The sequence below is a fragment of the Tiliqua scincoides genome, chromosome 2, assembly GCF_035046505.1.
Source record: "Tiliqua scincoides isolate rTilSci1 chromosome 2, rTilSci1.hap2, whole genome shotgun sequence".
NCBI classification, from domain to species: domain Eukaryota; kingdom Metazoa; phylum Chordata; class Lepidosauria; order Squamata; family Scincidae; genus Tiliqua; species Tiliqua scincoides.
In genome coordinates this window covers 136,280,036-136,292,603 of record NC_089822.1, presented here as the reverse complement: position 1 = coordinate 136,292,603, position 12,568 = coordinate 136,280,036, and the positions used below count along the sequence as shown (strand labels likewise).

The 12,568-nt window shown below is 43.5% G+C and overlaps 1 protein-coding gene across 6 annotated transcripts in view; it reads left to right on the top strand.

Moving 5' to 3' along the window:
- The window catches only part of SCN8A (sodium voltage-gated channel alpha subunit 8), a 96,823-nt gene that overhangs the window by 61,210 nt on the left and 23,045 nt on the right, over positions 1-12,568 (top strand). For all 6 annotated transcript variants that reach the window (XM_066613480.1, XM_066613476.1, XM_066613478.1 and 3 more), the window contains exon 19: positions 4,484-4,657. In XM_066613480.1, the coding sequence (XP_066469577.1) occupies positions 4,484-4,657 (174 nt within the window). The remainder of the gene's footprint in view (positions 1-4,483; positions 4,658-12,568) is intronic.

Genomic DNA, 12,568 nt, shown 5'->3' with positions numbered 1-12,568 from the left:
ACAACAGTATTTATATACCGCTTTTCAACTAAAAGTTCACAAAGCAGTTTACAGAGAAAAATCAAATAACTAGATGGCTCCCTGTCCCAAAAGGGCTCACAATCTAAAAAGATGCAAATGAATACCAGCAGACAGCCACTAGAACAGACACTGCTGGGGTGAGGTGGGCCAGTTACTCTCCCCCTGCTAAAAAAAGGAGCACCCACTTGAAAAAGTGCCTCTTACCCAATTAGCAGGGGTCGACCTTTACCTCTTACCTTTACTCCGCCTAAGTCTCCCAATCACCAATGGGTCTTCACTAACCTGTGCTAGCCCGTGAGCTGGCCAAAGTCGAAGGGCGCATGTCTAGAGGTAATGAGAGATATAGAATACTGGCACTGGTTGTGCATGCCAGTGTACATCTGCATCATAGACTGTCCCCCGCAGTGGCATAGCTAAGGGGATGTAGAGGGTAGTAACTGCACCAGGCAACAAGCTTTAGGACGACAACAACCTGAGTTTAACACTAATGGCTAAGATTGTAAAAACCTTGGTATTTTCAAATAATACCCTCATGTTATACGCCAGTTATAGCCAAGTAACCAGAAAATAAAAACACACTGTACTATGTAACAAAAACTGGATTTTCTTAACTCAAAACTGACCAATGAGACTGATTATCCTGAGAGCCAATTAGGTGTTATGATACCACAGGGAACCAATAAGGTGTTAATATGGGGGGAGGCGGAAGAGCAAATGGGCAGTGAGCTGCTGTAGGAAAGAGGTGGATTTTCTCCCATTTTCACTTTTTTAAAAGCCTGGGCATAATGTCACTTCCGGAGCATCATTTTGAACTCAGGACATTATCATTAGCTACGCCACTGGCCACCCCTCTCCTGTTCCGCCCACCCCCCACCCCCACTGCTACTTACCTGGTTCGGCATCCATGGCAGGCTCTGTCAGCGTGGTTGTGGTGCTGCCGCCTCTAGCAGCACTGCTTGCAAAATGGCCACTGATAGAGCGCTATGCACTCGGTCGGCAGCCATTTTATGATAGCGGCACTCTGTTACACTGTTGTAAACCCTTTCATGTGACAGCCGAATCCTGAATATACTTACCTTGTAGTAAAATTTTCAAAAATTTTATTAAGCCGTCTAAAAGATATAAAAACACAATGAACAAGTGACCAGTTTTATTCTCATAACACTCTATTTGCTGAACAGTTCCTGGAAAAGAGACCATACTACAGGTGTGCACCACTTAACGACGGGGATATGTTCTCCAATCCCTGCTTTTATGCCATTAGGTCATTAAGTGAACATTCAGTCCAATCTATTGCCTTTGTTGTGAAAGCAGACACTCCCTGCCAGACACTAGCTGGCTGCACAGGCTACTGGAGACAGACTGCTTCTACTTTGCATTAAGAGCCTTTCTGTTGTGTAAACAGACACCCTGCTGCAGGCTATGGGAGATGCGATTGCCTCATTAGGAGCATCTTTATTGTGCTTTGACCACTGTCATATATGCGGTCCATCGTTAAGCGAACAGTTGTTAAGCGGCTTATGCCTGTAGAACAGGGCCTAGGAGAGGGGGGTGAAGGGGCTAATATGTACCCAGGTCCAGGATCAGAAAGGGGGCCCAGGAGCCGAAGAAGGGGGCCCAGAAATTTCCAGGAATTTACATTTTCCAATCTCAGACTTACTGCCCACAGGGGATGCACATGGCACATGGTAGCAACTATTGCCAGAAGCCACAAGCACCAGGCCTAGGAATGCATATATTCCTTAACAGTGTCACCTCTGGGAAGAAGCTGGCCTGCTCCAGGAGCTCTTTGGCTTGTGGATCTGCTTACAATGAAGGAGTGGATGGGAGCTCAGGGACACAGCTGTGGGGTTACAGCTGCTGCAGAAGTGGTGCCCACCCCATTGGCCCCCTACTCTGTTTCACCCCCTCCCTCTTTGGGAAGGGGCCTGAAAGAAACTTTGTACCCCCTGATAGAATTCCTCTTGGAGGCCCTGCTGTAGAATGATTTCAGTGTTTTTGTTCAAGATTTAAATGGGTAAAATATACCAACTCTTTCATCAGAACAGTCTCTTCTTATTGGTCTTGACAACTTACTTGATAACCCTTGCTAAGTAAGAGGCACTTTTTCAAGTGGGTGCTCCTCTTTTATTTAGCAAGGGGAGAGTAACTGGCCTTCCACACCCCAGTAGTGTCTTTTCTAGTGGCTGTCTGCTGGTGTTTTGCATCTTTTAGATTGTGAGTCCTTTTGGGACAGGGAGCCATTACTTATTTGATTTTTCTCTGTAAACCACTTTGTGAACTTTTGTTGAAAAGCGTTATATAAATATTGTTAATAATAATTAATAATAACTTCAGTATCAAGTCACAACTTGCACATGTGAAGTAGCCATCACAGATCAAATACTTTGGACAGAGTATGCATGTCATTTAACATTGCCCTGAATTCACATGCAATAAACCGTATTAGTGGCCAGTTAGAACATAACTGGAAAAGCATGGGAGATACTTCTGCATCTTACACATCTCCAGCAATATCCGTCTTTGGGAGTCATGAGAGTCAAGCAAACAGCATAGTTCAGGGCTTTTCAAACTGGGGCATTGCCAGAGGCATAGCTAGGTCATTTGACACCCGGGGCCCATAAATTTTTGTCACCCCATATTATTATTAATAATAATTTATTAATTATTAATTAATTAATTCACATTTTTATACCACCCTTCCTCTAAGCAGCTCAGGTTCCTCCCCTTATTTTGTCCTCACAACAACCCTGTGAGGTAGGTGAGACTGAGAGATACTAATAGTCATGACATGAAATTAATAATAATGATGACCAGAAAATAAATGCAGTGAATATTTCCCCACAAGCGATGGATGAAATTCTGCATCAAATGGTATATAACACGATGGTATTATTCCCAAAAGTCATGATTTCCAGAGTTTTGGTCACTAGGGTGTCACCCCCCCCCCCGGATGTCTCATTGGCCTGTTTTGAGTTAAGGCAGTGGTTCTCAAACTTTTAACACTGGGACCCACTTTTTAGAATAACAATCTGTCCAGGACCCACCAGAAGTGATGTCATGACTAGAAGTGACATCATCAAGCAAAATAAAATAATTATAAATAATTAAATAAAAGAAAAATAGATAATTAAGGGGAAGCCAGCCCTGTTCCACCAAGTGAATTTTCTCTGTAGCCTGCCTGCAAGAACACCCCACACACACATACACACACACACACACAAATATCAGTGAGATTTTCAGCACTCCACAGTGCCCAGTTCATTGTAAATTCTTATATTTCAAGCATAGCACTATCAAGACCCACCTGGCTTTACAAGTCTGAAAACAAATAAAATGGACCTTACCAGCTGAAGCCTGTTTTATTCTTTGGAGGTGCTGCCTTCTGGAGCATTTGTTGAGCTCCACTTTCATCAGATCGGGACCATGCAGCTAGCCTTGCATTCCCCTTTGCCTGACTTCACCAGGAGCCAAGGCACATTTGCTTACTCACGAGTAAACACGACCGTGTGGCTTACTTTCGCTTTCCATAGGGCTCAATACATTCGTCTGCTTGGCAGGAAGGACTTCCTTTTTGGGTGTTTTTTGGGGGCTGCTTTCATTGGATAGGAACCATTCTGTTGTCATCGGATTCCTCTCAGCTTGCCCTTTCCAATGAACTAGGGCAAGTTCACCTACTCGCGAGTAAATGTGCAATATGACTCGGTTTCATTTTCCATAGGGTTCCATGCATTTTTTTGTTTCCGGTTTTTTGGCCATAACTTTTGATGGAAAGGAGATATTTCAATCCAGTCTTTTGCACTGCATTCAGATGGAAATTCCACATCCAACAGTATATGGCTTGATGGTGTTACTCCTAACCTTCGCTATGTTAGCGATGTTGGGGCATTTGTGGTGTGTCACCCCCCAAGCATGGTACCCGGGGCGGACAGCCCCCTCCGCCCCCGCTAGCTACGCCACTGGGCATTGCAACGCCCCAGCCTGTGGGCACTGGCCTCTACCCCCTTAAGGGGCAGGGGCTGTGAGGAGGCAGGGAGTGCTGCCCTGGATGCCTCCCCCCCACCGTCAGGACTTACAGTGGTTGTCAAATTCCCAGAGAGTTTGAATACCACTGGTATAGTTCCTTCCCCATGTTAGTCTTGCTCATTTCTGTGGCTTGGGCAAAATTGGTCTGGAAAGGAACCACATAATTCACCTGGTTCTGTACTGGTGTTACTGGAAGGACATGAGATCCAGTTGCATGGAAGCAACTCCTCTACATCTCCATAAATGTCTAAAGTTATTAATCAGGTAATGAGAGATTTACATAAATGCATGCGTATGTGAAGTGGTCCTTAAAAACACACATTCCTTAATAGGTCTGTAGGTCTTCTACAAGTATTTTGACCCAGTTTTATTTCTCAGTCATTGTGCTGTGAAGATTAGATTGTTGTACTGGTTATTGTCCTGTTTAACTCTCTAGGCCTTCGAGGATATTTACATTGAGCAGAGAAGGACCATACGGACCATTCTGGAGTATGCTGATAAAGTCTTCACCTACATTTTTATCCTCGAAATGTTGTTGAAATGGTGTGCCTACGGTTTTGTGAAGTTCTTCACTAATGCCTGGTGCTGGCTGGATTTCCTCATAGTAGCAGTATGTATCTTTTTGCTTCTTCTAATCAGTGCATTGCCTTCTAGGAGGAGTGGGATACATCTCCCATGGAAAGATTCCTAGCTAGATGACATGAGACCCTGCTGCGTTGCTTCCATGGTTCTCAAAATCTAGATATCGATTAAGATTATTAATGAAACTGAAGCTTCCAAAAGAAATTTTTTGCTCTCAGTAGCAATGGGGCAAATGCCCCAGGCAAGGAGCCTCTCAAGCCTCTAGGACCGTGCGGGAAGCCTTTTGAGTCTCCTGACATGGTCAGAAACTGTGCTTCCAGTTTCCCAGAAGCATAGTTTAAGAGCCTGGGGAAGCTTCAGCAGGCTTCCCCTGTGCACCCTGGAGTCATGCAAGGATCTGTGCACTCCAGGTAAGTGGGCAGGGTGGGTTTGCGCACAGGGAGCATGACACCGTCCCGCAGGGGGTGCCATCACGGACCTTTGCCCCAGGGCGCAGGGCAGGGGAAGTCTCCCACTGTTTGCTCTTTGCTTCAGCAATTTACTTTGCAGAAAATGAGCAGGAGATTCCACCCATCTTTTGCTTTCAGCTCTGGGATCTGAATGTTGGATGAAATAGAGAATAGGGTACAGAAAGAGGAAACAAACAAAAATAATGTCACAATCAAATTTGGCTTCTAATAGCTCCCCAAAAAATACATTTATAATTCCTATATAAGCTGTGAGAAGATTCAAACAAGTGATGATGGATGTAGTGGCACTATTCAGTGTCATCAGGCACCTATATACAACTGTCTTACAGCCCAATCCTATCCACACTTTCCTGGGGGTAAGCCCCATTGACTCTAATGGGACTTACTTCTGAGTAGACATGCATAGGATTGGGCTGTTATTCAGGAAAGAAATAAAATCTAGAAAGCAAGATTTAAGAAATAAAAGGTTCCGCATACAAAAGGACCCTGGTAAAATGACAGAGAATGTTGTCATATCTCATGTTGTGATATCTGATTTGAGTTTGAGGTCCATTGTTGATCAAGAATGAAGCATATTGTTACTCAATTCACTCAGTGCACTTTATTTCACCTTCCTCTGAAGTCAGCGTTCTCAGAGCCCAATCCTGAGGGCTCAGAGTGCTGGTGCTGAGTTCTAGCAGTGGTGCTGGGTGTTATAAACATGCCATAAAGCATGTTTACAGCACTTCTGAGTAGGGAGTGCCAGCCCAGCACCAGTCAGAACAAGGGAAGAGCTCTGGAATAATAATAATAATAAGAAGAAGAAGAAGAAGAAGAAGTTTGGGGGCAGGGAAGACGTTCCTGGGCAGGGGAAGGGTGGGAAGTGAAGAGGAACCAGGGCAGGAGGGGGTGGGACTGACTGAGCCCTGCTCCACCAGATACTATCCTCCGTGACGGGCTTTGCAACCTGACGCAGAAGTTTTCTCATCTGTGCTGCAAAAAAGGTTGGCACAGACTTGAGAAGCCGCATTGTGGGGCTTTGGGTTTTATTTGGGGGAAGGGATAAAAGGTCTCCTCAAGGAGACCTCTGGAAGTCCTGGTGGAGCCTCTGCACACAGCAGGCACCATTTTGGCACCTCTGCAGCCAGCGGTGCCACCAGGGATAGGATTGGGCTGCCCATCCCCTCAGTTGCTAGAGGAGATGCGAACCCATCTGTTCCTGATAATGGTTTTTTTCTAGTATGCCTTGGAACATATTAACCCTGTTCTATCATTACCCTTGTTAGGATGGGAGGAAGACTGAGGAGGAATCTTATGGCCCCATCCTATGAGGACCTTGCACTGCAAGTACTAGCATCTCAGCTGCACAAGGCCATCTGGCTTTTGCAAAACGCAAAATGCCATTCGGTGTTACCGAGCCAGTGTTGCATGTGGCCACAGCTGTGTGCCAGTGGCCCATCAATGACCTCTGCTGCCAGTAAGTCAGCGATGGGGCAGGGAGGCAGTGGATCAAATCTGGAAAGTGGGCAGTATTGGCAGTGACAGCACCACTGATATCCTATCTCCTTTCCCGGCCTTGATTCGCCTTCCCAGGTCCACTCAGACTTGCATCAGCTATAAAGCTGGAGCAGCTCTGAGTAGACTCAGGGGAGGTAGTGAGGGCCAACCCTGGTTCCCTTACCAGAGGACACTTCCTGGGTCACCACACACACACCCCCCCCCACAGGGTGCAGCATGTGCTTTGGTGGTGCACCTGCATTGGCAGAGGGGTTTTTGATAGGAGTAGGATGTTAAACTGTTTGTGGAGATTGACTCCTCTCTCTGCAGACTGTAAAGCAAGCTATACTTTCTCTGTTTCATTGACTTGTCTGACTCACATAGAGTGACATTGAAATCTAAAACGTATGTTATATTCCCCAGGAGGATACCACTCAAAATAGCCTCCCCATAGCAAGTGATCTCTAATTTACCCACATTTGCAAGTACTCATCACATAACAGATTATGGGAAGTAGTGAATATTTGAAAAAATTACAGGAAAGTTCACAATGGAAGAATTTTGTAGGGGCTGACTGTAACATATTTATCGGTTCCTTGGGCCGTATCACTGTTGACTTCCCATCATCCTTACACTTGCAAAAATTCAGGCTGTGAGGTTCTCCCTGCAAAGTCTGAGAACCAACCCTAGCTCAGATTACAGGAATTTTCTATAAAATAATTTCCTCTTTTCCATAAAAAAGAGGAAATTATTTTATAGAAAATTCCTGTAATCTGAGCTAGGGTTGGTTCTCAGACTTTTTTTATGGAAAAGGGTTGGTTCTCAGACTTTTCTTTTATGGAAAAGAGAGCTGAAAGCAAGGTGGTGCTTTGAGGAACAAAGAGCTTGTTGGAGATTACAGATAAGACATGGAAAGAAATGAGATGAAATTTGCAGACAAGTGCTGAGATGTTTTGAAAATATTTGGTTAAAACGAAATTCTGCGCCTTATCAAATAAAAGGGTAAAGCTGGTACCTCTTAGCCTAGTAGTGTAGAGTCTTTAGAAATCTCTAAAATGGTTGCAAAAATATTACTTGAAGCTGAGTAATTGTTGGGGAAACAGTCATAAAAATTGTTGTTTCTGACAGCTGGGGAAAGTTTTATTAATGTAATCTTTTTCTGGTTCCAAAGGTGTCAAATATATGTGTGTGTCTTTTTCTAAGCAATTACACGTTCTGCTACTATTGTTCTCTTTTGTTTTGGCATGCTTTTTTTTTTGTAGACAAATGTGATTGGTTTTAGTTCATGCTAATACCCAACCACTATATATATATAACTAAAATTATAGCACAGAATAAATTATCTGTTTATTCCTTTTTTTCTTAAATTTAATGCTAGAGTTCAAGATTTTAAGGAAAATCTTGGGTGTTTAATGCTATTTGTCCTCCTCCCTCCCCAGCTATTTTTCTCAAAGTAATAAATGTTGAATGTTTGTTTTTGTGTTGAAGAATGTCCACATCTTTGGCACGGCTGCACGTCCCTTGCCAATTTGTCTTTAAAAATAGCTTAAACCACCCTATATTACTTTACTATCCACCAATGCAAAGTATTAGTCCAGTGCAAAGTCACATTAATTTCAACGCTTGTGGAGTACAGAGCCAATTTCTGCTAATCTTCTGACATTGGTTCATGAAATCTGTAGAGATGGAAGAGTGATTTTCAAAACATCACTTCTCCTTTACCTGCAACTGCTGTTTTTCAAGCAACTCTCTGTACATGTATGAGACTGCACATACAGAAATCAAAATCACAGAATATTCTGGTTCTGAGAAACAACAGTCCTCTCCCCTAATGGTTTTGGTACCTACAGCCTCTGCCAAGGGACAGATAGAGCCTGTGGCTCAGGTATCTGAAACCATAAATCCATTAGATGAGGGAGTGTTGAAACTCCTCAGATTCACAGACTCTTATTTGCAATCCCATATGTGGGACTGCACTTTGCACAACACACACACAAATATTTTTTATAAAATGAGCATAGATGATTCTCTTTTGGGCCATTTTTTTTTCATTGTTCAAGAGAAGTAGGTAGAGGCAAACTAGTACCTAGATATGTTGAAGCTGGAGAAGCTCTGACTTCCCACTAATAACCATTACAGACTGACTAGAAAACATGTTTCCATGAACTTTTATTAGTGTAAAGTTAAGTACTTTTCATCTCATTGATTTCAGATAGAGAACTTTAGGCACATGCTTAACTCTCTTATTGAAATTCATCATCATTAACCTTTATTAGGCATAGACATAAATACAAATAAGCAAACAAAGAACAGAAATGGCCTGTTTCTGACAAGGGGGTTTCCACAGCTCATATATTAACAGCTCTGTGAGGAACAGCAGATTTAACTTTGCATCTCTGCAACATTAATCAGCAAATTGAGTAATAATTAACTTAACAGAAGTAGAAAGAAGGAATGCAAAGTTGCATCATTGTGGGTCAATACACCTTTTGGAGTACCTCCGCACTTAATTAACTTGTGAACTGGGCTCCAGTGCCAGTAAAGATTTCAACCTCTAGAAAATTTATTCATATGGGGACAAAAAATTGTTTCCCCCAGAATTATTCATAACGGCACATTATTCGACCTGCTACCATACTCTCATCCTCCAGAAAAGCCTTTGCCTTTTGATCAAGCCAGGAGGTACACTTAACACGTTTTGAGGGCTTAATAGATGTTATGCACAGATCTTAGAAGTGAACTGATTGGGATGGCAAAGCCAACCTCAGTAAAAGGGGTAGATGGTCACCATCTAAATCAGGGAACACTTGAAGGCTTTCCACCCAGGGAAGTAAATCATTGCAAACCAAGATGTAATAAATAGTGCTACACCTTGCTCATGCCATAAAAGTAAATTCCCCTGGGTGATCCTCAGGCATGGCCCCATTCAGAATACTGAGGTTGAATCTTTTAGCCATAGCTAGCAGTCAAGAACCAGCAAAGCTTGCTTTACACTCCTTAGAAAGAAGTGGAAAGTGCAAGTTAATTTGTTTGTCGCCCTGGTCCACCACATGCCTGTCGGCATTCTCTTTTGAGGGTTGTCAATTTGAGCCAGTACAGGTGTTAGAATCTGCCCCAGAAGAACCTTATCTGCCAGATTATCTAAGATTCATTCTTCAACATACTGTTCCAAGTCAGCCCAAGTCTTATTAATACAGACGTTTGTTTGTTGGGGAGTGAGATAAATATTGACCGCCAAGACTATTTGAGCACCTAATTCAAAGCAAACAGCCATGGCTTGACTGCCCAAGGGATGTATCTCTTTGCATCTAATGCATAAAGAAGTGGAGACCAAGATACCCAAACCCCCTTCAGCCTCCCTAACCCTGCCCCTGGGATTGCCCCATTGCTGAAGGAATGATAACCATCAACACTAAGTTCATTGGCTGTCCAAGTTTCCTGAAGCAGGATTATATCATAATTCCGGTGGAAAAAGGAAGAACCCTGACTTTTGCAACAGGCCCAGCCTGCAATATTCCAGGATGCATTTTCCAGAGGTTTCCCTAAATTCAATTCAGACTTTTCTTTGTGCAGTCATACAGAACCTGCTTCTCCCTGCTGTTGATCAGTGTTATTTTCTTCAATTATCATAGAAAGTTCAGGGTTATCCGACGAAACAATCACATTGGACCTTAATGCTCTTCTGTTGATTATAACAGTTGGTTCCAACTGGGGTTGAGGCCCCTCCACAGAGGGCAGTCCCTTATTCTTTAGGGTCTCCTTTGACAGACTGTAAACAGAAGAACTGGAAGCAGGCAGGTGAACATTGGCAGTAGATGACTGTTTGATACCTTTAGGGAAGAAAACCAATGATGATCATGTTCTTCAGGAGATAGGGAACCAAAAGAAGACAGAAGTTTAGCATCCATCTCATCTTCTGTCAGGCCAGGTTTAAACTCAGTCTTATCAAGTTCATCATTGATACCTTTAGGGAAGAAAACCAATGATGATCATGTTCTTCAGGAGATAGGGAACCAAAAGAAGACAGAAGTTTAGCATCCATCTCATCTTCTGTCAGGCCAGGTTTAAACTCAGTCTTATCAAGTTCATCATTAGAAATTAGGGGGGATGGCTTAATCGGAGTAGCAGGAGGCTTTAAGAGTTTTGCATTAGTCATTTCCATTTGCAAAGATAGATCTAATAGACTTCATAGGGCTCCAGATTTCTCATTTGAAGTCTGCATCAGATCTTCCGTTATCTCCTTATGGTCCTTTTCTTTTATCTTGAAATTTGGAAGAGCAAGCTTCTGTAATGAGGAATCATAGAAGTGTTGTTGTAGCCTGATCCCAAAGCCAATTAACTCAGGAGTCTGTGCAAAAAGCAATCTTGGAACACTATTCGTGTGAAAATAAAGGAGAAAATGGTCCTGGCTTCCCACACTGGGCAGCCTTTCCAGCTTTGGAGATCTATCACTGAAGGAGCCTTCCTGAGGAGAAATGCCAGATGTTGTCTAGCCCTCCATTTGGTGGACCAATCAATGTGTCTCCCCATAAAGGGGGAGATATTGATGGCTAGGCTCTTTGTATCATAAATGAGAGCAACAGAATCTATCCTAGAAGTTGTCTGTAAGATATTACCATCTGGCTGCACATCGGGAGTAACCCTTCTGTTTGTAGATCCGTTCTCCCTATCACACGCCAAAGGTTTCAACAAGTTGTCTGGCTGAATGCTTTTATCCTTCTCCTGGAGCAAGTCTGTAATACACTCAAGCTGAGTAGTTATTACTTGAAGTATCTCAGCCACAAGGAAAGTCTGGTGTATTAAAAAATCAATGTCCTTATTTTCTCTGGGTTTATTAATGCTTTTCAAGCTTTATAAGCCACTAGCCACCTGGGTAACCTTAGGGGAAGTTTGCCTTAAAGAGCCCGGAGTCTCTGTGAGAACAGCCTCCAGGTGGTCGAAACTGTTCTGCTTTTTTAATGGCGACTTTGTTGGTGAAAAAAAACTCATCAAGCTTGGATTGCTTGCTTGCTGGAAATAACTTTTCACCCTCCTCACCCTCCTGAAGATAAGTCCCTTTCCGACCCATGGCACTTCTATCTCTTTATTTTCAGTTGGAATAACTTACAGTTGATTGTTTCTCGCGTGCCGCAGAGTCTTCAGACGAAGATTGTAGCCAGCCACAAACTCTTATCACTATTTTCCTGTGTCGAGGTCATTTCGGTTTTTTTCTATTCCTCTGTGCTATTCTTATTAGACAGCACCTGGCAGCAGATGAAAGAAACTTCTTCTGTTCTTGTTAAAGAGGAAAATAATATTAAAAAGGCCTTATTGCTCTCAGAGCTCCTCATGCACCCTCATGCCTGGGCTGCTGCCTAACCGGAAGTCCCTTATTGAAATCTAAATGTTGGCATCCTTCAGTCTCGGAAGACTATGGTATCGCGCTCTGAATAGTGTTCTGGAACAGAGTGTCTTCTCCAGTGCGCGAAGCCTGGGTAAAGTAGACATGGAGGATAGACTGTTACCCATGCAGCAAATCCCCCCTCTCCACGTCGTTGAAATGGTCCAATGGAAAGGCAGAGGCCAATACGGTTGGTTCCAGCGGCGTCGCAGGAGTTGCCAGAACGTGACTGTGTTCAGCCATGAACTGCCTCAGGGACTCCGGCTCCGGATTTTGCCTCGAGGTTGACTCCTGAAGCCTTTTCCATAACTGGATGTAGCCACAAGGCAGTGGAGGTTTGGGATCAGAGTTTTCCTTCTCTCAGATGAACTGCCTTCCCAGGCTGATGAGTCCCATCTACCCGGTGGCTGTTTAGTCGCCTCTTACGACAAGTACAGCCAGACTGAGGGCCTATTCTTATCCCCAGCCCCCAGGGGAAATATTGAAATCAATGAGGCTTAAATGTACATAAATCCCATCTGTGCCTGCTGGTGTACACATGCAACATATCAGGACTGCCTATAGGACATGTGAACTGGTATGGGTTAACTTTGACTAGATTGACTTCCATGTG